We start from the raw sequence: 26,501 nt of genomic DNA on the forward strand, positions 1-26,501 counted from the left end.
CCGGTCCCTCTCAGGATTTTCCACCTCTTACACATGCTAATACATCCACATTCCGTGGCCCCAAAACAGCAAAGAGCTTTAGAAGACGACTGGGAAGCTCTACTAAAGCAGGGTCCAAGTAAGAGTCGTCATGTGCCCCTGCGAAAAGGAGGTGTTAACAAAATGTGCTCCTGACAAACCTGGGTCAAATTCATGAACCTGCTAATCTCCCAGGCTTGTTATTGAGAGATAAATTGACAGTGTTTGACCTGGAAGGTGGTCTTTCGGCAGAGAAATTAAAATACAGCACTTCAGAAAGTGATGTAATTTTACAGTGACATTGACAGTTTATCACGCACAACTGTCCATTCTGTAATTTATTTTATATGGATTTTATGTAATAGACAACACAAAAATGTCCATATTTGTGAAGATTAAGGTACTGTAAATGGTTTTCCAATTTTCAGTGCAAATTAATCTTTGTCATAGGTCTGTGATGATCAAAATGTTTAATCTTGGTCTCATCTGACCAAGAACATTCTTTGAGATGTTTGCTGTGCACCTTACACGTCTTGTGATGAACTGCCACTGTCTACAAGTGAAGGACCTTTAAAACATCTGCTAACATGCCAAACAAACCTTAAGAGCAGATGACAGGATGTCAAAAGAAGTGTCTAAAATTTGTAAAATGCCGTCACATGACAAATAGCAGGTTCTGCTATGTTGGTATGACATCGCATGCAGGTATAATCAGAAAGTCACGGCACAAATCAAACAACACAAGTGGAAACCTCTATGAAAAAGATGAGTACTAGACTGACCAGAGAGAGCATGGACAAAAACCAGGACTTGTACAACAATGATCTTTGGACAAAATATTTTCTGGACAACAGACCAGAGGACATCTTTGACATTAATCAAATTCATTGTTTCAGGACCACATACCAAGTGTGAAGCATTGAGCTGGTAGATGATAGCAATACAGAATTCGCCATGGATTCTACATGAGAGCTGGACCCAAAACATACCAGTAAATCAACCAACGATTGGCTGAAAACAAAGAAATGGATCCTGGAATGGAGAGAGAGCCCAGATCTCTACTGAAGAAACGCCTAAAACATCTCACAGCTGTCAAATTGAGAAATGGGATAAAACCTTCAACAAAGCAAAGTCAGAGACTGGTAGGTGGCTAAAGGAAAGGAACCCAGTATTTAATGGGGTGTCCTATTGTTGTAAAGCACCAGAGCTTTTACAATGATATCATGACTTGGCCTCATTGGATTTTACGTTTAGCCTTCACCATCGTCCGTCAACTCGCTTGTCCTGCTGATCCCAGAACTCACAGTTTAGCAGCTGCAGTCAGCAGGCTCTCCTGCGGAGTTCCGTTTAACGCCACAGGAATGATAAATGGACTTGACAGCTAACCCGGTTTAGAAGGCTTTGTGGCCCTTTTTCGGTCTGCCAGTCACGGTGTATAATGTGTATCATATGAGAAGCAGCCAGCCTCGGAGAGCGTCTTTGATCCTTCACGGGGATTAGGAGACGAGTCGGCTGAGATGGACAGAGTAGCCCCATCAGTCTGTCGGCCCCAGCGGTAAAGAGAACCAAAGAGAAAGATGTAGTAGAAAGCCTGCACATTACTAGGCGTTGTGTTTAAATGGATAAAATTGGGAAATCTGAAAAGACTTCATATTATTGAGGAATTTATGGGAACCTGAATTGAAAAAGCTCACATCATCTTGGCAAATCGAAAATATCAAAATGTGATAAAAGCCACTCACTGGGTAAGATAAAAATAAGTGGAAGAATACAGCGGTAGGCATGATTAACTAAAAAGTTAGCTGCTAAAAAGTTAACCCTAAAGCACTAATCATAAATATTAGCTTGTCTAACACTAAAACACTGCAGCAGGAATGTATTAACCAGAAGCTAATTCTAAAATGTTAACGTAAATTTAAATTCCGACCGACTTTGAAAGATTAAAACTCTCAAGCAATTTAATTTTAGTTTTATAGTTTACAAGTTCTGTAATGGCATTAGACATTATACTTATGATTATTACTTGTACTGTATGTGTTTTTTGTGTTTGTGTTTCTTGTTTTTAATGAATATAGCCATCTGGCTACATGAAGAATGCTGAACAGTTGATAACCAAAACATCAAACTTTATTAAACTGAGAGTTTACAAAACGGTCAAGAAAATTTGCGCTTTGGAATTTCTCTGGAAAAATTTGCTTAGTTGATCCTAAGTGTGCTAAACATTTATGAAGTTAGCGAGAATGCTAAAGCGCAACAGGAAAAAAATAGCTCTGCTATTAGCTCATTAGTGCTGGAAACACAGGATCATCTTCATGTAGTCTGCAATAAAAAAGACATCTCACCTTAATCTTCATTCAGTCTGACTGAGTTTGAGCTGTTTTGCAGACGAAAAATGGGCAAATGAGAATGGACAACATTTTCTTATACGCCAAGAAATCTGCAGCTGTAATTGCAGCAAAAAGGTGGTTCTATAAAGTATTGACAAATGCACACCATGTGTTTCAGATTATAAGTTGTACAAAGATCGGAACCGTGTATCCTTTCTAACATCTGCTAAGCAAAGCTATGCTAATTTGTCTTGCTCTTTCCCCATAAAATCCCAACAAAATACATCAGGGGTTTATAGCATAAAGTATTTTAGCTAATGTGAGTCTGGCACACTTGCTAGTTATAAAATCCCCACAAATAGAACTCATTAGGAGTGCAATCTATCTAGAACTTTTTCGTGATTGTCACTCTGTTTGACGCCGAGACAAAGATCTGAAACATCGCATAAATCTAGATGCATACTCTGTACCAACAAGGTGCTGCACATCTGTTGTGCATCACTACATTAAAACTAACAATGCCCTTTGTTCTTGTAACGACGCTCACAGAGCTCTTGGCTAACAGGGAGACATGCTTTCTCAGATTCGACCTGGACTTGTACTTGAGAGTGAACAAGTCCAGCAGATATTTGCTGACTTCAGAAAAAGAGAAGCATTCCATCAGGAGACTTTCTGAGAGACAGATCTTCAGTCTGGACTATCAAGCTGTACAGATGAAAGCCGTTATCCGAGTGTGTGTGAGGTTGTGCGTGTGTGTGCGTGTACATGCCATATATTTGATACATTGCAGGGACTATTTTCCTAACACATATCACATTGTAGGGTATGGCTATGTAATGGTAATGGTTTGGTTTAAGGTAAAAGTAAGGGTTAGGCTGTAGAAATCAGTGGATGTCAACGGAAAATTCCTGCAAAGATAGAGAAACAGAAGCGTATGTGTGTATTTGTATGCATGTGTGTGTGCCAAATGTGTGCACACATCTATGCTGACAGCTACCTGGCTCAAAGTTCTTTCAGGTGTTCATAAAAAGAACACTTTAGTGACAAAAAGGGCTTCAGCAATAACTTTCTGGTACAACTGCAAGTCAGATTTTTCCTATCAGCTGTGTGACAGGATGAATTATTTCCTCATCTGTTTGGCAACCTAATCGGCTTCGGCGCAGTGAAAGTGGATGTGATTAACTGCTTCATAATCAAACGGGACCGTCTGGGTGCGTGTGCATACGAACCTGGGGTTGGTGCAGGATCGCTCTCTGAACATGACGCCTCCTCCGCAGGTTCTGGAGCAGTCCGACCACTGGGACCAGGCTGACCACTGGCCGTGGACGGCCCTGGGGCCGTGCTCGCCGTATTTCACACACTGACCCCTCCGACACCACTGGAAGAAAAAGACCGGAGGAACAGAATGGAGAAGAGGACAGAAATAGCTCAAACTTATCGGCGCTCGGGTTCTCGTCTGGGTTTCAGGAGTTGGACAAACGCCCGGCACTACACCTGGACACCCAGGCCCCCCCTTTTTTTTGCATCAACAGCCAAAACATGCACAACACACATCCATTGTGCATGACTCCCCAGCTGATCGAAGCCAAGAGCCACTCTCACACATCACCACCTTTCTACTTGTCAAAATATCGACTTTCTACACTTGAAATAAGGTTGGGCTTAGTGTTTACAATACCCTGAACGCTTTTACATGTGCTTTTTCACATGTTGTCACGTTACAACCGCAAACTTCAGCGTACAGTCTGGTACTCGAGCGACGCATGATTGTAAAGTAGATGGGAAGTGACACGGTAAGGTAGGGATGCAGCGAGGATATAAAATGACAGAGCATGTGCAAACTTTGTCGGACATGAAGAGAGTTTGCCTGGAAGAGCCTCATAACGCCAAAATTTAAAAGCAATCAGCTCAAAAACAGAACAGAACTGTTGGAGAAGATGTGGAAAGTGTTACCTTGAGTAATGTTTTGAAGTTCAAGTAAGACCAGAAGTATTTTCGGAGGGAATTATTCAAGATAGTGATGAGCGCTTAGTAAAATCGCTGCTGATGAAGGCAAAGAAAGTAATACTGAAAATCTGAAGGAAAGTGGAAACACCATCGAGGAGCCTATGGACTTCAATAGTGGTCGAAATGTCTAGGATGGAGAAACTGACACATGGACTGAAACTTTAAGAATCAAAAATGTATAGAAAATGGGCAAAATAGGACATTTAAATAGAAAAATTGTTTATGTAAATGTTGTTACCAAGCAAGTTGTTGAATGTGTTGTTTATCTTCTGTATTAAAATTAAGCAAAATCAAGAAAGAAATTACAAAAAAAGAAAGTTACAATTAAATAAGTAACAATGCACCGATCCACTTTTTTCACTTCCGATACTGATATCTGAGGTTTAGTATCGGCCGATACCGATCTGATACAGAAGAACAGAGCTGAATTGACTTAAGATGTTTCTTTCATTAGCGCGTGATCATCTTACAAAAAATAACAAAACGTTCTTTTCTCTTTAAGGTTATGGACTTAAGTTTGATGAACAGGCAGAGTTTAGATGCCATTTTTAACAACTTGTTTGCTCTGTTTTAGCCCTACTTGCAACCTGGTAATGATCTAACAGGTTAGATTATTACATGCAATGTCACTAACTTGCAACCTGTCAGAATTATTAAAGTTCTGACAAAAATGTTAGAAGGTTTTTGTTAGAAATGTCTAAAAGTGACCCTTCACAATTGGATGTTTTTGCTCACCATGTCCGGACCACAGGTGGTCCCCTCTGCAGCCGGCATGAACTTGGTCTCACACCGATGTCCCACTCTGTGACACCAAAGAGACTTGCAGATGTCCTGTTGAACAAAAAAAATTAGACATTTATTCCAAAATAAGACTTGTAGCTGGCTGCAGTCTTTAATCTTGGATCTGATATTAATATCTGTGTTGGTCCCAATATTGAAAAAAAGTTTTAAACTGGGTATTGGTGACAGTTTGCCCAGACCATAACAATGAATCTATTCAGTCTAATTCTATTCTTTGTGCTCTGAGCGATGTCAGGTTTTATTAATTATTCGACATTATATCTAGAAGCCTTTGCACTTTCTGAACCATTTGAAGGAAAGTTTGTTGCAGTCTATTTTTTACAACCTATTGATTTTGTAAGTTTCAGTTTCTTTATCATTTATTTTTACAGTGTTTGACCAAGCTTGATAAGCTAATGGTGTAATTAAGTGTGCTGTACTGGTGCATAATTATCAGATACATTTGTAATTCAGTACATTTTCATCTGTGTTTAAAAAAATTAATTCAGTGCAGTTTTTCTGTATTGGATCAGTATCAGCCGATATTATACCTCAGATATAGACATTGGTATCGGAAGTGAAAGAAGTGGATCGGTGCGTCCCTGTTTAATGTCACCTACTTTTATTGTTCCCCAACCAGACCACAAACACATCAAACCCGGTCAACGGGCCCCCACCACCTACACCAGGCATCTCCACAAAGACTCTGTGTCAAACCAAATCAATGTACGTTTTTAATGAAGAGCAACTATAATTCCATGTGTCATCTGACCCGACAAAACAAAGGAAGGGTGAGCGCAGGGGAAGATCTGGGGTCGAAAGACAGGCGATAGTAGCTGGCGGTTCGCCCGGCTGCAACAGAGGAACAATCTGGGAAGGAGCGACGGGACCAAAATAGACCTGCTTGTTTGATTCTTTGTCCCCACGCAGTTCGGCTCGGCTGACATCGAGCAGCTGGCTGACGGCAAAACCAACATGGGACAGGAAACGGGGGTACCCCAAATCCAGCTTTAATAAGGTTCTGCCACCCACCATCTCATACGCGTCTAAGAAAGGCCGACGGCGGGAGACGCGGCGACGATCGGGAGACGACATGAACGTATGCTAATCTCCCGATGGACGGTTTAGTGGAGTCAACTTCCCAGCAACGCAGCAAGAGGAATGCTTGTTTTCCAATTTGCATGTGAATGAACGACGTTCAATGCACTTTGATTGTAAAGGCTTATGTCAAAGCGGCGATCGTGGGCGAGGGCCGGCGGTTGCATGAGTGGGCAACGTTTGTTATGTGGGCTCAAAGGTGGGAGGATTCCAGATCATGATAAATAATAGGGTTCCAGTTTGGAGAGCTATAGAGCTGCAGAGCAGACAGTTTAAGCTCCTGTATGATCACAGGTTGCTGTTTCTCATTACAGCAGGGTCTAGTGGACCTCGGAGTCGGACAAAGAGACACATGAATAGGAAATCAGAATGAAAACAGCACTAATCCGCCTCTATAGGTTATTTTCCCTACAGCTCACAGACGGCCGCTTTAATTAGCCGTGGTTTAAAGCTCGGAGTTGGCATCAGGGCTTCCAAAGACTTAAGGCTGTAAACATGACGGATGAAACGTCAGGAGGCCTCGAATGATTATATGGATCACAGATCTGGATATTGTGGTAAAAGTTTAGAGCTAAGGTCCCGAGTAAAAGTGTTCATACTTTTCCAGGATTTTTGCAAATGTTTTTGCAAATAAAATTCTGTGATTTTGTGGAGCTACTTTAAAATATTTGCAAGAAATTTTGCGAATTTAGCAAATTTAGTAATTTTCCCCCTTATGAACGATGATAAATGTGAGTTTTTGTTGCTGGCCAAATCGATCACGGACTGGGAGTTAGCAGTCACTTAAACCCAATGCATTTGACCATTTTTGCGGAAAATTTACAATGAACTCATAATCATGCATTAGTGCGAAAAACTGCTGGGATCTGTTGATTTTCCGCATATATGTTACAGGAATACCCATGATTGAGGAAGGGCTGAATACAAACTCAAGCCACACTTTTCAGTAGGGATGCACGATATATTGACATTAACATACATATCGGTCTGCTAAATAAAACTGGGCCGATATTAACAACCAGTGGTTTACTTCCATCTTGACGCTGTTTGAGGGAAAGGGGTGTGTGTTGGTAATGTGGTTTTTGTTCAATCATGTGACAGTGGTTTAACTGCAGAAGAGAAGTAATGTCAGCAGTGTGGTCATTTTTTTGTGTCAGACTGGTAGGTGAAAAATATATATACAATGTTAGAATCGCATATTAGTATCAGCAACAATTGTTCATATCGCTGCATCCCTACTTTTCAGATTTTTAGTGAAACATGTTGGAAACTTCATGTAACCTTCCTTCAGCTTTACAAATGTGCACCAATTAAATCCTAATCATATATGTTACATTTTTGGTTGTAGCACAACAAGAACAGCATGCTAGCTTTGCTTTCACAAAAAAGTGTGCAAGCAGTGAAAATGACTGTGACTAATTACCTTTTCCCTCCCGGGTGTCAAAACAAAAACAAAAGAAAGAATAAAGCACTGAGATACTACCTTGACAAAATCAAGGCCACATAGTTTGGCCTGGGATCCGAACTGCCACTTGCACTGCGTGTCTGCGTCATACAGCTGGCCGGGAAGCTGCTCAGGATACTTGTACTGACCGATCTGCTTGGGTTCGTCTCCGAGGCAGGATGCCTGGGCTGTTCTGGTGAGCAGACGGCACATAAGCAACGTCAGAAATATGAAGAAAGCAACAGCGGCGAGGTTAAACTGAAGTCGTAGAGGCTACCCAAGGAAGCGGCTGAGGTACTGCCGACTGCAGGTGGACCAGGAGAAGACCCCGTTATTCCCAGCCAAAGTGGGAGACATGATGTTGCCCTCTGTCTTACGACAAGGGTTCCCTTCCCCGTCATGGATCATCCCAAAACTACAAACAGAAAAAAATGAAGTTGAGCTCTGACTAGGAAAATACAGTTACATACATAAACATTCTGACATTTTATTTTCTCCACATAGTTCTCAAGTAATGTTATGCCTTTAGAGGACATTTGTTTCAGTAAATATGCCCATTTAATACTGATTCCCTCAATTCATTACCAGCACAGGTCCAGTTTTGTCTCTCTTAAAGGAGCAGTGTTACACGCTTTTCCAGTCACATAGTGCCATTTTATAGCACAATCAAGTAACCTTAAGTTGTTATAATATATCAAATATGACTTAAAATATATTTCACTTTGTAATTTAACACCTTGAAATTGGGCCTCTGTCTCTTTAAGAAACTCCCACTCTTTCTGAAACTCCGCCTTCAGGAAGTCATCACAACATGGTGATGACTTCCTTTAGCAACGTTTTTACCAGTGTTGGCCTGAGAAGCAGCTAGTATAATGAGCTAAGCAGATGTGCAGTACCACCAGGTGTTTGCTAATTGCTGATGACTAGTCTGAAGGAGCTGAATGGGTGATATGACGGGGGAGGGCTGGAAGCCTGGAAAATGCAGCTCTGTGGAGGAGCTCCAACCTTGAAGGAGGAGCTAGGTCCATTCAGGCGCTTTGATGAATGGTTGCCATGGGAATGAAAGGATTTCTCAAACATGCTTCAAAGAATCAAGGCAACACTCCAGGTATGAGTTTGAAGAGGGAATAACATTATAACATGATTTAAAGCTCAAAATAGTTAATTTTACATAATACTGCCCCTTTAAGATGTATTTTAACAGCCTCACAAATGCAGAATGATTTACATCTAAAACAAGTTATTTAAAGTTAATTAAATTCATTGTGACATTTTTTAAAAAACATACTTGTGTCCAGACTCGTGAGCAATAGTGAAAGCCAGGCCCAGTCCTGTATCCTCGTTGATGGTGCAGCTCCTGTACTTACTGCACATGCCACTGATAGGGGCGAAACCTTCCAAGACGAAGAGGAAAAACAAAAAAAATGATCATAGGTCAACTGCTGGTATCATCAGATGATTGAACACCAAATATTTCACTACATCAAGAATCCATTGTGAAACATAAGAATTTCTCAACTTTCTCTTCATAGTTTTTTCGGCACGTTCTGTGGGAAAGGTTTGGCTGACAGAAACCGTTTGTCAAATATGTACGGCGATGCCTATAGGAAAGGGAATTTTACACAAGCGTCCAGGTGCAGCCTCACAAGTCAGAACCAATTTATTTAGTGTTGTTCTTTAGACTGTGACTGTCAATCAGTAAAGAACCACGGCTGCTTTTTGGATCCGACATCAGCCCATCCGTTTTCTGAATTTCACTGTATCCTGTTCCTTGATGAGAACAATCTGAGCAGGAGTAGGACTGACAGCTTTAGGGGGAAAAGTCCTAGTTGTGGGTTTAACTTTCAACAGGCTAGCCCAGATACTTGGTATTGGTCCCTTTTGTTTTCATCTTTTACTTTTTCTAGGAACAGTTTCTTCCAAAGGTCCAAAATATTAAACAATATGTAGAGCAATAAACCCAACTTGATGATTGTGGATTGTGCCGTGGAATTCAGATTAAGGGTGTCCAGATGAGGGCATCATAAATCATCATAAATTTTTCCCTGACTAAAGTCAACTCAGATTACCTGTTGGTCTATTCAGGACTTTTGCAGGTTTCGCCAACACAAATTTAAGGCATTTTAAGTCCTGTGATTAAAGTATTTAAGACCAACTTACATTTGTCTTTCGATTAATTCAAGACTGTTGAGGCCTTAGTTTTACAGAAATGAATTTAAGTCTTTAAGACACTCCAACTGTTATTGGTGACCAAAATAAATAAATAAATAAAATAAAAACATATTTTTTTACCATACTGAACATTTCATACCCAGGGTGTCACAGGGCTCGTTCTTCCAGGAGCAAATGTCAAGTCCGGTGAGAAGAACAGCATGGTCGTGCCGTTTACCTCCTTTCCCCACCAGACCCGACTGCCACTGACAGAAACTGTTGAGGGACTGGTCGGCATGGTGATTTATATTCAAGCCCAGCTGGAAAAGAAGAGCGGGAAGTTGAGAAAAAGAGGGAGAGGGTGCAGCCAAGTTTCTTAGTAGTGTCTAGTGAAACATGGAGGAATTTAAAGTTAAACCAACTTTTGTTCACTTACGGCGTCGTGTTCCAGCAGGAGCAAGCTGACCACCACGATGTTGATGTCAGATCCAATGGTGCCATCTTTAAAAAGACTGGAAACCTACAACAACACAGACAGTTAGCAGCAGAAAATCAAACCATTGACAACTCCATCACATTTTTATGTTGCCCCCCTTCTGCTCATTTTCATTCATACTTCATTTGCTTTTTACAGTAGAAACATAAAGAAATGCTTTAAGTTTTAGAGCATTTCAGGCTACTAGACAATGGAAATAGGGAAAAAGTGTATAGAAAGCACCTAGCATTGAAAATGTGTGATTCAGACTAATATTGGGTTCTCAAACTTTTTATAACAAGTATTGTTTTTGTAATCTGGAGTTTTCTATGGCACACCATTATGACAAACATTTTTGGAACAGAACAGTTTAACTTGGACATTTCAGTTTGTTGTCCTATCAGAACATAAATTGGTACTTCATGATTGCCTGAGGGAGCACATTTAAGCTCTGTACACACTAAGAAGAGCACTGTATATTTTTGTGAACGATTTAGAAAAAATGGCAGGTTACAGCGCCACAGAAAATGTTGTAGTAGGCATGCCAGGCCAATAGGTGGCACTGTAAAACTGCCAGAAAACGACACGAACAACACAGAACGGAGCCATTTTTGTCGCTTGTGAGAGTGAAGCGCAGGCGGGGTGGACAGAGAAAGACAAAAAAAGGTGCGGCTCGCATGGCCACAAGGAAACACAAAAATTTGGAAATTTAACCCAATTTCAAAAATGATCATTTCTGGTCTCCTCAGATGCTCAATTTTTGTGGACACACAGCCTAAACTATACAGAACTTTTGCTGATAAACTTTAAGTTATCTCCACGTTACAGTTGTGTTTAATTTTTTTCTTCAGCATTTTCCATTTTCAATTTTCATGTTGGACAAGTGATGAAAGATCCATGTTTAATTTCCCTTTGGGATAAACAAAGTATTATTGAATTGAATTGAACAAAGTAAACAGCTCTCTAGCGTTAGCTGTCTGTTTAGTGGCCATTTTCCTTACAGATGCTCCTTCCAATTAAAGGCCAGGTGCAGGTGGGAAACTTTTGTGTGTGTTATTTAACTATTATCTCCTCCCATCCGTTCCCTCCTTGAGCTCTCCAGTACTCACCATATTCATGACAGTGAGGACGTAGGTGGTGACGTTCTCCCTGCCGTGTTTTTCCAGCATCTTCCTGTCTGCCACCACCAGGGTCTCCACATTCAGACCTCCCACCCTGTTGGAGTTGATGGGTGATCTCCTCACCCGCCCGGGCTCCTCTACTTCAGGCGCAGCAAACTCATCCGGTAAGAAGAAGAGGTCCCCTACGGGAGGCTGGGGAGCATCTAAGAAGATGAAATATAAGGGAGAGGAGATGATACACGCACAGAGGGAAGCATACACAAAGAGTCAATTAATTGGAGGGGAATTATAAGAGGTGCCGGTTTATGTTACAAATAAAAATATGAATTCTGTTCAGTCTCCTTTAATATGACACCCCTGCAGAAATTCAGTGTGAGCAGTTGCCAGTCTACCAGGAGTTAATCTGAAGATTACATTTTTTCGGAGTAATTTGTTTGTAGATACATCATAATCCAATTTATTTATGGTTTATGTTGTGTGTGCTTTGTTTTATTTATTGGTTTTAGTTCTTTATATAAGGAGAAGATGTGGAAAATGATGTGATAAAAAGCATGTTTCTTACCTAGCAACCAGGAAAAATAAATCTAAAAGGTATTATTAGTACTTTGTGTCATACTGTTGTGAAAATGAGAACACAAATTAGATTTTTTTTGTTGTGAATTTGAAGTAGATAATTTATGCATTAGCTACAATATCCATATTTTAAAACATTTGTTGTTTCTTAATATTTTTTTTCCCCAAAGTTATTAAAAGTGATTGTGGAACATCCAAAGAGTCTCTTCCAGACCCCGGACCTCTGTCCAAACTAACAGCAATTACACCGACTAAAACGCACTGGATAGTTGATGACAGAAGGAATACAAAGTTCCCTTACATACATTGCTTGCGGCGCCCGCAGAAGTGTTGCCGCTGCAGCTTTCCGTGTTGGTAGTCGTGGTGTGTCTGCGCTTGGTGATGATGACGGGAGAGGTAGGGGTTCTCAGCGCTACTCGATCTTCGGTGAACAACGTGCTCTGCGGAGCGCTTGTAGACCACATGCGGGTGATGGCCATAGGGGGCGCTGTAGTTGTGCCGGTCGGCCAGGTGTTGAGGTAGCGGAGAGATCAAGTACTCCTCGTTAGAGACACGGATCAGGCCTGCCTGGAAAACACACAAATTTCACAACCAGTTCAATCTTAAAGTTTGCACGTTTGGCTATAATCAAACGCATAAACTTTGATTTTGACACAATGTTATAATCAAAAGCAAAGTTTGATTGGTTGGTTGGTTGGTTGTAATCAAATGGTTGTTTTCCATGAAACCAGCCTTGTTATGGACTGCTCAAGAGTAGAGCGGGAAAATTAAAAAAAAAATTCATCCACCGCATAATGAACCCATCTCTATCATCTCATTTGAACGCTTAATCTGTCAAGTTCTTCCTATCAAGAAGCAATTGTTGCTGCTCATCAACCTATGACGGGTTATGAAGGCCACTTCCAAACACTTTGAATTATGTCTCTGTAAAAAGACATTATTCTAAACTACCAAGTCTTTCCAAGACTTGGACACCCAAGGAAAATCTACCTGCCCCACAGTCAATTTGTAATTCTCAGCAAAACTGCAGACAAACCAAAAAATAATATATCTACAGTCATGTCAAAGTCTAAGAAGGTGTCATTTCTCTACATTTATTGAAACTGAAGAATCAGCTTTTCTGACCGATATCTCACTGTTTTGACTCGTTTCCATCGAGCATAAAATTGAGCTAATTGGAATTAAAAATAAATTTGCTTATTGGCAACGTGCCAATTTAAGAAAAGCTCATGCTTTTCGATAAAATGTTTTTGAGCTAGGACGCTGTGTTTTTTTGGCCTTATCAAAATTGGTGTACTTCGCAAAGTTGCAATGGAAACATTTTTGTTGCATCATGTTGGCTTGTAGACAGTAGCATCGCGATTATTTGTAGCCACTGGTCTCCTTGGACAATACCCAGCCGGCTCCCCCAGAGGTCTCACACCATCGCAACTCAAAAGTCGAGTTTGTCATTCAAAAGTGTTGAACCCACTACTCACTACAATTTCCCCGAAACGCCTCATACATAAGTAGGGGCAACTTGCGTATCAGGAGCTTGACATTCCAATGCCTCTTTTCTGATGGCTAATAATGAGCGCTGGCACTATGGCTGAATTATGAACATCTGGTGTAAAACTTGATTTCCAATTACTTATCAAGTAAACTTATTCAGGTGTGATTTCTTATTTAATGCAAATACTACAATTGTGAAATTGTGTTTTTTTTGTCATCAGTAGGTCATTGTCAAAGTTTTGTGTGCATTTGTAACAAAAATGCAGCCACTGCTGACTCAGGTCTCCCAAGCCTGTCCTCTGAAGAGAATGTCCAGCTGAATCTTAAACATTCCACCTGATCACAGACGTCTACCTAATTCACCTCAACAAACGTACACAACGTAGCGCTGCAGTCGACACACATTCAGACTCCTGGCCATGTACCCCCCGACCCATTTGTGAATGGTGTGTGTGTATCATGTCCGGGACTGTGTATATGTATGTGTGTGTTTGTGTGAAAGAGCTCTATGCTCCAGTTGAACTGACCCCATTCCCCTTAGACTAGCAGGTGACAAAATAAACTTAGGCAGGACAAAAGGGAAGCCATGGTGAGGCTCTTGTTGTCAAAACACTGCCTGGGTATATGGCAGACTGCCATCACTCCATCCATCCATCCATCAAATCCCGTAGAAATCTGTTGAATGTACCAGTCCTTGACAACTCAGTATGAAGATTTTCCATGATGTTACTTGCTAGGTCCATTGGTTGTCAAGTCTTCTGTCCTGTCAGTGATCGACTGTATTCAAACTCTCCTTATGTAAGGAATCTCAAGCTTCAGCCATTAGGTGTGGTCTCAAAGTAAGGAAGTGTCATTGGCAAATAAAGATGATTACAGCTTCCTACAACATGTTGCCCTTTACAGAAGAAATTCCATGAACTTGATATTGACCTTGTCATGTGGAGTGGTTGGTGGTGGTGAGGAGAGATGCAGAGACCCAGGTTGTAGAAGAAAATGATGAATTTAATGAAGAGTGTAGCTCAAAAACAGTCCAGATCTCAGGCAGCACAACAGAGCGGAAACACAGAGGCTCAGCACCGGTAGCAACTGAATTAAACAAATACTGACGCAACGAGCTAATGCCGACACAGGACTTAACAGTTCAACTGTGCCGGCAGACGAACTATCATAGACAAAGACAACAGGTGAGTTTAAATACACAGGGAGGGTAATCAGGTAACTAGACACACGTGGGAAGCAATCAACGGGGAAGACGCCGAGACAACAGAGACTCACAGGACAGAAACTGAACACAGAGAACCCTTAAAAATAAATACACAGAAACACGAATCATGACAGACCTTTTTCTTGTCCTGGAGCTCCTCCATGGATACCTTTTTTTTTTTTTTTTTTTTAACCACTGTGACTTTTTTCCATGCTAAGTGCTAGTTCTCCAGTGCTTCAGGGTTCTTTTGATATTCCTGGTTTTATCTCAGGAACCTTTGGAGTAATCTTTGTCTACCTTTTTTTTTTCCAATTTGTGGATAAAGGCGATCAATGTGTACAAATTGAATTCCAAAGACTCAGATATAACTTTAACCTTTTCAAAGCTAATGGATGTTAGGGATGTTCTCACCTGTTCTTGAATTTTTACAAATTGGGGTAGAATGTGTTTCTCTTTAACATTTTTAAGCCTAGTTAATGTTATCAGGCAGATTCTATTGAAGTGGTTTCTTAATTCATGTCAGACAGTAAATAAGCCTGAGGCTGGTGAAACTGAACCAAGAAAGGAGTTAATCACACTAAATTGTTGATTTAAAACAGGAACTAATTACATCTCTACATACGGCCTGGTTGATTCAGATAGATTTGCTTTCTTAATAAATTAAATAGTGTTTTAAAAACTTCTTTTTGAGTTAACACAACCAATCTTTATTTCATATTTAAGCTAGTTTGATGAGGCAAAACATTTATGCGTAACAAATCTAGGGCTGAAACGATTAATCTTATTAATCGTGATGAATCAAATATTGAAATAGTTGTCAACTAAGTAATCGATTAATTAAGTGGAGTGCACAGACCATTTGATTAAAGAACAGCATACTCAGAGAAGTACTTTAGACAAAACTATACAAAACATTTTATACATTTTGCATTTAAGATGAAAAAAAAACCTGTCTGCAAATATGTCTTATTCAAAACTCCTAAAGTGGCACAGTTCATCTTGTTCAAATTCTGTACAAAAAAAAGAAATCTCCTTTTTAGCAGTTTTTGACATCTAATTATTAACCTGTTAATCAAAAACTAATCAATAAATCAGTCCTACATTATATTGCTGTTAAATCAAGCAGAAAGTGCTGGGCTTTTCATAAGTTACTTTTTAGCTGCAGATGCATCTTTTACAAATGATCAAGTGTTCTCCAAAGGAATGTTGTGTTATTGTATTTTAGCAAAGGAAATGTTTATTTTCTGATGTTAAAAAAACAAACAATTGATTAATTTGCATTCCTTTAAACGCATTTTTAATATTGTCTAAAAAAAGGCTCAAACAAAAAATCTGCAGAATGTGCCTTTTTTTGTCCAATTAATCGTCAGAATAATCGATTACTACAGTAATCTGAATGGGTGTAAATACTTTTTTACAGCACAGCATTCCGACACTCCAACAGTTCCTTCTGCCAGACAATGTAGTCCACAAGGAAACAATGAACTTTTTTTTTCCTTCTTCTTCCTCCTTAGCAGCGCGTTCATTAAGAGATTAACATGAATGGATGATGAGACTTTCTACTCCGTTTGAGGCTACGGTGTAGTTACATATTCTTTTGGCTCTGCCTCTCATTTCCCATCACTCAAAGGTTTTATTATTGACCCACCTGAAGCACAACCATCCAACCCTAAAAGCCGCATCGCTAACGTGTCTGCCCGTCTACCACGTCTCCCCGCTCTCTTTTCCCAGCAGCGAGCAGATGGAAAGCTCTGTGATGATAATGACAGGAAATCAATCCCATCTGCAGCAAACAGTTAGAACGGGGCTTTGTTAAAGTGTGTGAGCATGCTTGTGTGTCTGGATTAAAAGTCCTTTTGTCAGCATTTGTTTTTGTGTTCCAGTGAATACCGAAGCGAGTGTTTTGTATCGTGGATATTTAGGTGAGCAGATTACACATGCGTGGATTCTCCTCTGCTCTGTTTCCCTGCACACCTGTAACCTGTTGGTGTGACTGCTCTTCCCTCGCGTTCTGTCAGTCATCACCTGGTTTGCTCCGTCCTTTGCCTGGGCGGTCTGTTTCCCAACATGTTTTATCCCTAATCTTCGGATTTCTGTTTGTTTGGATGCTCGTGTTTGAAATGCAGCAATATAGTTCGTCGACTCGGTAACAGCTCCGGCAAAACGCTGAGCGTTCCCTATCACAGGGCTGCGTGGCAATAAATATTCATCTGATTTGCTCTGAATGAAAGCTCAAAAACTGAAAACAGATTTGTGTATCAGTGATTTTTCTTCTTCGTCTCCTTCGCTTCAGCGGGAGTTTCCCAGCCGTGCCACATGGACGAGTTCAAACTGGGTCCAACTCCCACAGCAGCAAAAGTAATAAAATAATGTCATATTGGTCATGAGCTTTTTAAAACCTTTTGCAGTTTTTTTGTCATATATGTAGGTGGATTTTATGATAGACCAAGATTTTCTTCACATTTTTCCCATCATAGCGAAGTCCTCTCATAACTTTTCCTGAGCTCTATGCCATTTACACGATTACTCGATTTTTTTATTTTTATTTTTTTGTTACAGTTTCACTTTTTGAAACCAGGTCTCAAAGTGTAGATTTTCTTTAACAACAGAGGTATGAAGTACTCCACAGGTGCGAAACGGCACTTGTCCAGAACCCACGATTGCAGATAACAATCAAAACACTGGCAGCTAGCATCATGCTAAGTGTGCTACTTAATCTGATCAGTTTAACACAACAAATAAGGAATATATGTGCATTACCTGAGAAGTTAATAGACGTGTGATGGAGATGGGTTACTGTTTTCTAAATTAGCTTGACGCTAGTGAAGGGCAAGCGGTGAAAAGCACATGAGCGTTTCAAGACTTGCTAAAATCACAGCGCCATACAGTGGCCTAGCATGACAACTACACTGGATTTAACGTGTCTTGGCGGTGATATCTAAACATTGAACTTACAACTTTCTGGGAATTCCTTTGAGACTCTTGGAAAACAATTACATTTGATTCAATCTTGAAAAATGTCGACAAAACGCCAAAGCAGACATCAAGTCATCAGGTCTCAGGCACGGAAATACAACCACTCACATTCATATATCAGTTTTTGGAGATAGAAATTAATGCAAAATCACCAGATAACATCACTTAATAAACAGTGATGATAACTCCGACCAGGTGGCAGTGTTTCTTACTTCTACTACACTTACCATCATACAAAAAACATGCAAAATTCCTTGCAAATATTCATAGAGTAGCACCAAGAAATCTGATTTAGGTTTTTCTAAAAAAAAAAGAAAACACGAAAACTATCAAAATCCTGGAAGGACTGATTAGGAAAACATGATTCAATTGCTGATTATTGAAATGGCGTCAACTAGGATAAGCCACGTTTTCCAGACTCTTTTCCTTACTTTTCCACCATGACTCTAGGTAACTGGACAGTGTTGCTGGGTCTTGAGCTTGTTTTCCATTTGCCGTCTTTGGAAGAAAATGGAGTCTAACTGTTACCTCACCAAAGTGCCTTCTTCCACATCCACATAAATATTTTATGAATTTGAATATACATTCCAATGAGGCTTGTTTGGAAGATTAAAAGTATCTTTAGAAAATAACTTTTCAGGTGCAAAACATAATTCCTCATAAGCTCACATTTCTGCATTAAACATGTTTGTTCATTGGTCTGACATAATATTCAAATCTTAAATGGCATGTTTTCATTGGCTGTAAGTGGAAAACCATCATAGTAAATAGAAATAAAGTCTTGAAAACATCCATGTGTGTAATTATCTATATAATTTTACTTGCGTTACTGAAATAATTTTGGCGAGATTAAAGGGCTAACTGTGTTAGCTGAACACCTTTTTACTTCCTGTCACATATTCACCCTCACACATGGTAACATGGTTAGAGAGGAAAACTTCCTGCTTGGAAATAATAAATAATAATTTATTATTATTTTATAAAAACAGGGCTTTTCATCTGTTTTTCACTAAAGTTGTTGCAAGCTGCTAAACACTTTTGCTTGGCAATGCAGCCATTTTAGTCAAGCTTGTGTCTGTATAACTGTATAAACTAGTCTCTTTTAAGAGTTTCCTACCATAATATTACGAGGCAAATGACTAAGTGCTTACATGCTGTTAAAGACTGGGGCCGAGCAGCGAGAAGCCCCAAGCTGGTGATTACCGAGCTCTGAAGCACATCTGCACTCCAGCTCAGTGGAGACCACATGAGCACAGTGTGTGGTGAAGAAGAAGAAGAAGAAGAGGGAGAAGGGGGGGGAGAAAAGGAGGCCCCTCAGGCATCTAGCATACTCAATGGAGTCATAGTCGGAGTAATTACAGTTTGCTTATGTCAGTGACGTGTCTTTAAAACAGGGTAGAAATCGGGTAAAGAAGAGATGTTAATTTTGGATCTTGGATCAGAACGATACAAGAGCAAAGCTGAAATGACAGGGCAGGACACAGACTTTCCCATGCAGCACACAATGTGGCATTCATGCTAAAATAGCTGGGTAGCTAAGCTTCAGCGGCACAGTGTCTAATCACCCGATTAAAGAAAGACATTTATAGACAACCCCTGTCAAGATCACAACGACTTAAATTGTCATTGACACGATAAAACCACTCGCGTGATTTAAAAAGATGAACAGCTGTGCTTTCATTCTGCGCACACTAAAAACTTTGGATAATAAATATCAGTTCCACAGCATCGCAGAGTGTTGCAGTTTTTGTATGAAGTGATTGGGTCAAATGTCGGCGCCATCTTGTGACGTAATGAGGGTAAGTCAAAACGTATCGACCAAGGCTGAGTACACAGAAGCAGAGGAAGTTGAGAGCAATTTCAGGGAAGATTTGAGTGATTTGTTTGCACTTTCGGAAGAAGAAGCTTGGGTGGAGTGATGATGAAGAAGAGGGAGCTGGTTCTACTGAAGAACCGCAACCCTGTGTAATGAGCCGTATTGATGAGGAAGCGACAATGACTCCAACGTTCCTGTGGAGGAAAGGCCCAAAGATGAAGGGTTGGAACGGTAATAAACAGATCTATGTATATAAAAATAATTCATCTTCAATTCTGGCTTAAGTCAAATAATCCAGTTGCTTTAAAGTAACTGGTCCAAGTTCGCCATGTGTTCCAACATATGGATGTTCTGCGCAAGGCGTTTAGTACTAGCAAACCTTCCTGTTCCTCCTATTTCCAAGTCTTGAATTTGAATTTCCTACTTCTGATAATTGTATAGGATTTACATGTTACAGTCTTGTACAGTATAGGGGGATTATCAGTCGACAGCAGCCAGCGGCCTGTGCATGTTGCCTGCAGAAAAAAAACAAGCACATATTCTAACTATTTAAATTATTTCAAAAATAAAGAGTGAACTCACTCTGAACCCATAAATTGCTGTAAGCAGATGTCAGTGATTTAAAAATCTATAACAGTTAAAATTAAAAGAAAATGTTAGCTGTGAACTGTTTGAAAATTAATATGAATGAATCATAAACCTGGATCAATTCAAACAGTTTAAAATGTTTAGAACCGTTCCTCCAACTAATGCCATGCAAAAATACTATACCCCAACTAGGGCGATTTTCTGGAACAAATTTCTACCCTGGATGGTGAAAACCATTCTGGTTCCTGAATAAGGTTCCTCCAGCGGAAATGTGCTTTAAATCAAGATGTGCAGCTTTACAAATGCTGGGGGGTCATTTTGGAATCCCATGCTGTCCTTTCTATTCTCGGGCTTTATGAATGGTTTTGCTCTTCGTGGTCAAGCTTTTGTTTCCCCTTCTAGTCTTCTCTTCACGGTACATTTAGATAATCACATGCCTGCTGACTGAAAATTATTCTTTTTTGGGCTGGGCTGTCTTATTTTTGAATTGAAAGTATTGTTCGTGCTGCTAAATTAGCAAGCAAGCTGTTTTTCTCGCACATTTAAGGCTGTAACAATTGATGTGTTGCGCTACGTGCTCATTTTCGACAATGAGTTGTTGAAGACTGCTAAGCACAATTAGCGCAACATAGAATAACCAAATGTCCTCTTTTCATCGTTTTTTGGGGAACTAACAAACATCCTTAAATTGACTGGTGTAAAGCATAGAATACAACAGACTTTCTGTAATTGCATGTACTCTGCAGCTGCTGCCGACTGGGTGCTTCAGAGCGAACGGTGGCGAAGCGCACCACAGGTTTATGTATACAGGTAGAGCGGAAACGCATGCAGATACACTGACCACTGCAAGTCGCTGTAGCTAGTGGTTAGCGCAAGTGTAGCTTTACGGACAAACCAGAAAATAGACTTCATATTATCCTGGTCGCAACAAATGGGAAACGGAGCAAATTAGCTGGCCTATGAGTTTTTGGACATGAAAGCTATAAATGACAGGGCAAAGTGAGAGTTAATTAAAAATGACTGAAGATGAATACATAAACTAAAAACTATACATATTTTTATGCGTCTTTGTGAGCCTCACACTTTATTTCTATTTTTACTATTAAAATAAATATAATATCATATTTCTGTGCTATTTTTGTCCAAGTTGACTTACAAAATGAACTACTTTTGTTAACGGTTATTTTTCTAGGCAGCAGAAGTGTAATTGTTAGAGATGGGCAGGTATGAAAATTTGGGCCAATATTTGTAGCCACTATATATGCTGCTGTCTACTTTATTATTCATCGGAATAATTGATACATTACTCAATTACTAAAATAATTGTTTACAACAGCACTTACACTGTTTACAACAGCCCTATTTACAAAGTCCAAAATTCATAATGTGGACTCTCCTAATATTGTTAATATTTTTTTGCATTACTTCTTCTCTCAGAGGATTCCCTTCACAGTTGAATTAAGAGCTCGTTTTGAGCAGGAGTTTTGGTCTTTGAAGTGTCTCCAGTAAGAAACCATCACAGTTTATTGGGAAAAAGGCATATATTAAATTATTTTAATAAAAGTTTTCAAAAAATATACCAAACTTCTGGTCAGTTTTGCCATTTCACTATCTTCCAACTGCAACACTCTGTTGAGTGTTAAAGTAACAATAGTGGGTCAGATTTGATGCATGAGCACTGTTTGTTAAAGTTACAGCATACACTTGAACACTTCAACGCTGGCCATTAATCTTGTGTGAGAAAGACTTTGCACATGCTTAAAAAAGGACACAGACGTACACACACACACACACACACACACGCACGCATACAAACACTGTGGTTTTTCTCTTCCTTTCATGCACACACCATCCATATCCATCCACGCTGAGAGCTTGACCCTCCTCTCCTGCTGGCATCTAACGGTGGTCACTACATCACTGTCAGCATCCAGACCACCAGGGAAAAGCTCTGGGTCACTCCGCTGCTGTATCACCGAGCCCCGAGCTCCAAGTCATAGAATTATGGCCAACCTGGAGACGTGAATGGAGGCAGCGTTCCAATTTGTTGGCCTTTGGAGAAAGTGGACAGGTACAAATAGCCTGAGAGCTTTCTGGGAATCAGTCACTTGAGGAAACAAATTGTAAAATTGGAAGTATGTTGCCAAAACAGTAGAAACACCATTTATGTTTTTATTATTTGCCATATGCTTAAGGTTTTAATGTAATGCATATTCAGATCTACAGCCTCCTGCTTGCTGAGTGACATCGCCTCAGCAAGCAGGAGGCGATGGCCCTCCCTGTCTGTTAATTTCCTCCATCCATCCATTTTCTTTACACCCTTGTCCCTTAGTGGGGTTGGGAGGGGTGCTGGTGCCTCTCCAGCTAACATTCCAGGCAAGAGGTGGGGTACACCCTGGACAGGTCACTAGTCTGTCACAGCACAACACAGAGACACACAACCATGCACACACACCTAGGGACAATTTGGAGAGTTTTTTGACTGTGGGAGGAAACACAGGGAGAACATGCAAACTCCAGGCAGAAAGACCAGGGCCGGGAATCAAACCCAGAACCTTCTTGCTGCAAGGCAACAGCTCTACCAACTGCGCCACTGTGCAGCCCTGTTAATTTCCTATAGATTACAATTGCTTGTGTTTCTTCGGCCAACTGACACGCGAATGTGTCGTGGAACCCTGTTACAGACTCCAGCCCCTCTTTCCTTTTCGTTGTTGTAAGATGACAACACGCATGTGGGTATAAATATTTTCTCCAGGCAGTGCAAACAAAGCTTGTGAGTGACTGTTTCTGGCACAGCGTCATTTCTCTGTCTTTCCCTGAGCTGGTTTTGAAATGCCTAATTAAACTGAAATGCTGTGATCAAAACAGCAGTTCTCCGAATGGATCTCAGCTCCTGATTGCTCCCTTTGCACTGTGTTCTGCAGCCTCAAACCTCATCAAGCATCACTAACAAGTCCTGGGAAAAGAGCAGAGGCTCTCTTCACACCACAGGGAGCCCCTCAGAACTCTCCTCTCACAACAGTCACCGCTGGTTGCCACAACACGCGGCACCGTGTCAACGACAGCCGTCAGACTGCAAGTTTGATGCGAGCGCTGTGAAAGGACGACATGGAGGGGGGAGGGCTATTTCGGCAGACTTTCTTTTTTGTCTTGCATGCAAGTGTGCAAGCACACAGAGAAGTAGTAAATTGTGGTACAGGGAGGGGCTGCAATCAGTTCATGACATCCCCCGTCTTTTCATCCCTGACCAGATTCTCGGCCTACAGCGGCAAACTGCCCCTTAAAACAATTAACTGAACAATACACCAGTGGATTTAAAAACATAGAAAACACCAGGTTGGCATCGAATCAAATGACACTTTTATCTCAAGTTTCCATCCAAAATAATGAAGCTTGCATGCAGCTAGAAATGCTAGCTTACATCATCAGAGGTCGTCTCTTTATGGCGTTCTCCCAATCTTTGAAAAGTAAAAAAAAAAAAAAAAAAAAAAGGCCCTACTAGAATTATATTATATTGTTTTACATTTTACAATGCTGACACAAATAATTCATGAAAAAGCTTCATGGGTTATAGGAATAAGTCGGAGATAAAAAAGGGAAAGTCTGTGTTTTTAAACACCACCGGACTTGTGGGTTACCAGGTCGCTCTGTGAACTTTCTCTGCAGCGTGATGCTCTTGTTCTTGTTTTTGGAGCCATTTGCAGGCTAACCACAGTGGTCACCCTAACATACTTTGTCAGAATTTGAGGCTTCCAGCTGTGTTTCATGCACACCAACCCACACACACTGCTTATGTTTACAGCAAAGTTATACACACAACAGGCGTGGGATGTTTTACCACGACGGACTTTTGATGTGTTAAGGTAATCATGCCTTTACACTAACACTGTGATCTGTGAAGTCACAGACAACTTTAATTCTTTCCTTCTCCAGCTTTGAGGCCACATAATAAAGTTGGTTGAGACTTTTTGGCAGGAAACAACTTAGAAAGGTCAGGAGACTGTTTGTCTATCACCGACTGTTGCTCGGCTGACAGATCTTGCTGTGATGTTGCTGTGACGCTAATCAGATCGCATCACTTTGGATGCATTTAAATGCAATGTGCAAACAGCTGGGCTTAAATGAGGCAATTTGTGTTTGAATGAGAACGGTATGACACTTAGCACTACACCTACCTACCTTTTAAAAGTATTTATGCCCCATTTTCTAATAAATGTAACTTACTTTGATATCTATAGCTAATATTAAGCAAAACCAAGGACCAACCTTCACAAGTCATCTACAGTATTTTTGGGACTATAAGCCACTTTTTTTCAATTTGGACAGTCCTGCAACTTATAGGCAGTTTTTTTTTTTGTTTTAAAATGTTTTACTGGCTCTAATGGCCTTTATTCAAAAGTGGTCAGACAGGAAAGTGGGTAATGAGAAAGAGGACATTTGCAGCAAAAGTCACCAGGCTTGAACTTATGATGGGCTGGTCAAACACTAAGGCCTCCTTACCCGGGTTGTGCTTTGCCCCTGCACCACCACAGAACTCGTTTTCATGATGCATTTTTTTAACTGAAGTTAATTCATACTGACTGACATGAACGAAGGAGCATTACAATCTGCTACATGAGGGCTGAAAGGAAGATGGGCGGAGCTGGAGAAACAACTCCACAGTTGGGTCTTTAAGTAACTGTGAGGCTTGTGAATGGTGCAGTTGCATCTCCACCTCCTGGTAGTTGCCAAGGAGGTGAATATACGACTTTGCAGGTCAGCCTTCTTGGTGCTTCAATGAATGCAACCACCTCTCAATTACCCCAGATTTATTGCAGGCATTTCCACTCTGCTGTGAACTTCATCAGAACATCAGCGAAGCCGCTCCTGACCATTCTTATTTAGCAGACATTGTTGAGTCACAGACTGCAAGCAGACTTCCATGCCAAAACTGACAGTTTCTGTTAGCTTGGTAAAAACAAAACAAAAAAAAAAAAAACAGGTAACTGAAGACAATGTGTTACCAGGACCAACATGGACGAAGTCCCTCTCACGTCTGACAATTTCTAAACAAATGCTATATGTCACAACTTATCGTTGTAAGTTGTTGTGCAGACATGTCCAGCAGATGTCCGCTTTGAATCTGCACTGTTCTGCCTAGAGTACACTCAAACACACATGGAGTGACATGGGGACAGCATGAAAATGCTACTGCACAAATGAATCAACAAGTTGTTGCAAACCAACCAAAGAGTGAGTGAGTTGATGGCGCCAACCTTTATTACCTGGCTATGAGAGATTGATCGACCAAAGCTTTTCCTCTGTCTACATCCCCCAGAATGCTGTACGGTTCTGGATTGCAGTTCAGTGAAATTATTGAACAATTTATCGGATGTGTTTTCTATTGATGTTGTTCATGTGTCTATCAAAGATAGACACATGAACAATCTATCACATGATAGACACATGAACAATGTCTATTGTCAATAGCAATAGACATCATTATTGTTTTATTGCCCAGCCATAGTTTATAGTCAAGGATAAAATTCACCACAATTTTATGAACTAACTACACAAACAGCCACCTAACCCGCTCACAACCTAGCTAGTTCATTTGATGCTTCATGAATGTTGCAGAATATAAGAATTGAAGCTCTGTGATTCTAGTAAATAGGGGGATATCTAAAAAAAAACACCCAGGTTCAATGAGGAACATTTCTCTCAAACACAGATGGTTTAATAGCAAGCCTTGGCCAACCTTGGACAGTTCCTTCCACCTTTTCTGCTTTGACTCACAACTGGAAGCCGTGCATTGAAAAGTCATTAGATGATGTTTTGCACGGTGTATCGATGTCAGGGCTCAGGAGGTGGAAGCGGAAAACAAATGCTTTCATTTGCACTTTCCTCACTCTGGATCTGACTGCTCAACCTGTCTCTGACCTATCAGGGCCTGGGAAAAGGTCACAGCGAAGAATCATGGTGGGCTCTTCCACGATCAGACAGACAGACAGACGCTGGGTGTTTCCAAGGCTGGGATGTTTTTAGTTGGAAGACTGACATGTGACATGTTCATCTTGTAGGAACTTAAATTTGTTCAAGAAGGGTGTTGTAGGAATGGCCAAGGTGCCTCAGATATATATTCTGACGTTATGAAGGGCTTGGCAGTGCAGGAATCAGATCAGCTCTGGTCTCCCCAGAAGAATCCTACCCCGGCAAGGGGGGCCGGGAGCACAGAGGGGAGCTGTAAATCACTTCAGTTTTCTGCATTTACTGCAGCGCTGAGCAGCTCTGAACTTGTTCTACATAGTAAGAACCTGTGTGGTTGACACCCACCAACCCCCAAAACAACCAAGCAGGGAGGATTGGGGTCAAGCAGCGTGGCGACCCCAAGGAAAAAAAGAAGACCCCCACCGACAGCACCCCCCATGCACTTCTCTTACAAATCACAGAGCA

At 40.7% G+C, this 26,501-nt stretch overlaps 1 protein-coding gene across 2 annotated transcripts in view; it reads right to left on the reverse strand.

Annotated features, from left to right (window-relative positions):
• Nucleotides 1-26,501, reverse strand: part of adamts18 (ADAM metallopeptidase with thrombospondin type 1 motif, 18) — a 59,288-nt gene that overhangs the window by 25,231 nt on the left and 7,556 nt on the right. Inside the window, exons 4-12 of one of the 2 annotated variants that reach the window (XM_014969312.2) lie at nt 12,300-12,561; nt 11,410-11,624; nt 10,262-10,345; nt 9,986-10,145; nt 8,963-9,068; nt 7,952-8,089; nt 7,714-7,867; nt 5,088-5,183; nt 3,575-3,723 (exon numbers count right to left, since the gene is read on the reverse strand). In XM_014969312.2, coding sequence (XP_014824798.2) covers nt 3,575-3,723; nt 5,088-5,183; nt 7,714-7,867; nt 7,952-8,089; nt 8,963-9,068; nt 9,986-10,145; nt 10,262-10,345; nt 11,410-11,624; nt 12,300-12,561 — 1,364 coding nt within the window. Of the gene's footprint in view, nt 1-3,574; nt 3,724-5,087; nt 5,184-7,713; nt 7,868-7,951; nt 8,090-8,962; nt 9,069-9,985; nt 10,146-10,261; nt 10,346-11,409; nt 11,625-12,295; nt 12,562-26,501 lie in introns of those variants that run through there. The other variant, XM_014969313.2, reaches the window with a different exon arrangement.

Source organism: Poecilia mexicana, unplaced genomic scaffold (genome assembly GCF_051168715.1).
Source record: "Poecilia mexicana isolate PSO_F unplaced genomic scaffold, ASM5116871v1 scaffold_3, whole genome shotgun sequence".
Lineage (NCBI taxonomy): Eukaryota > Metazoa > Chordata > Actinopteri > Cyprinodontiformes > Poeciliidae > Poecilia > Poecilia mexicana.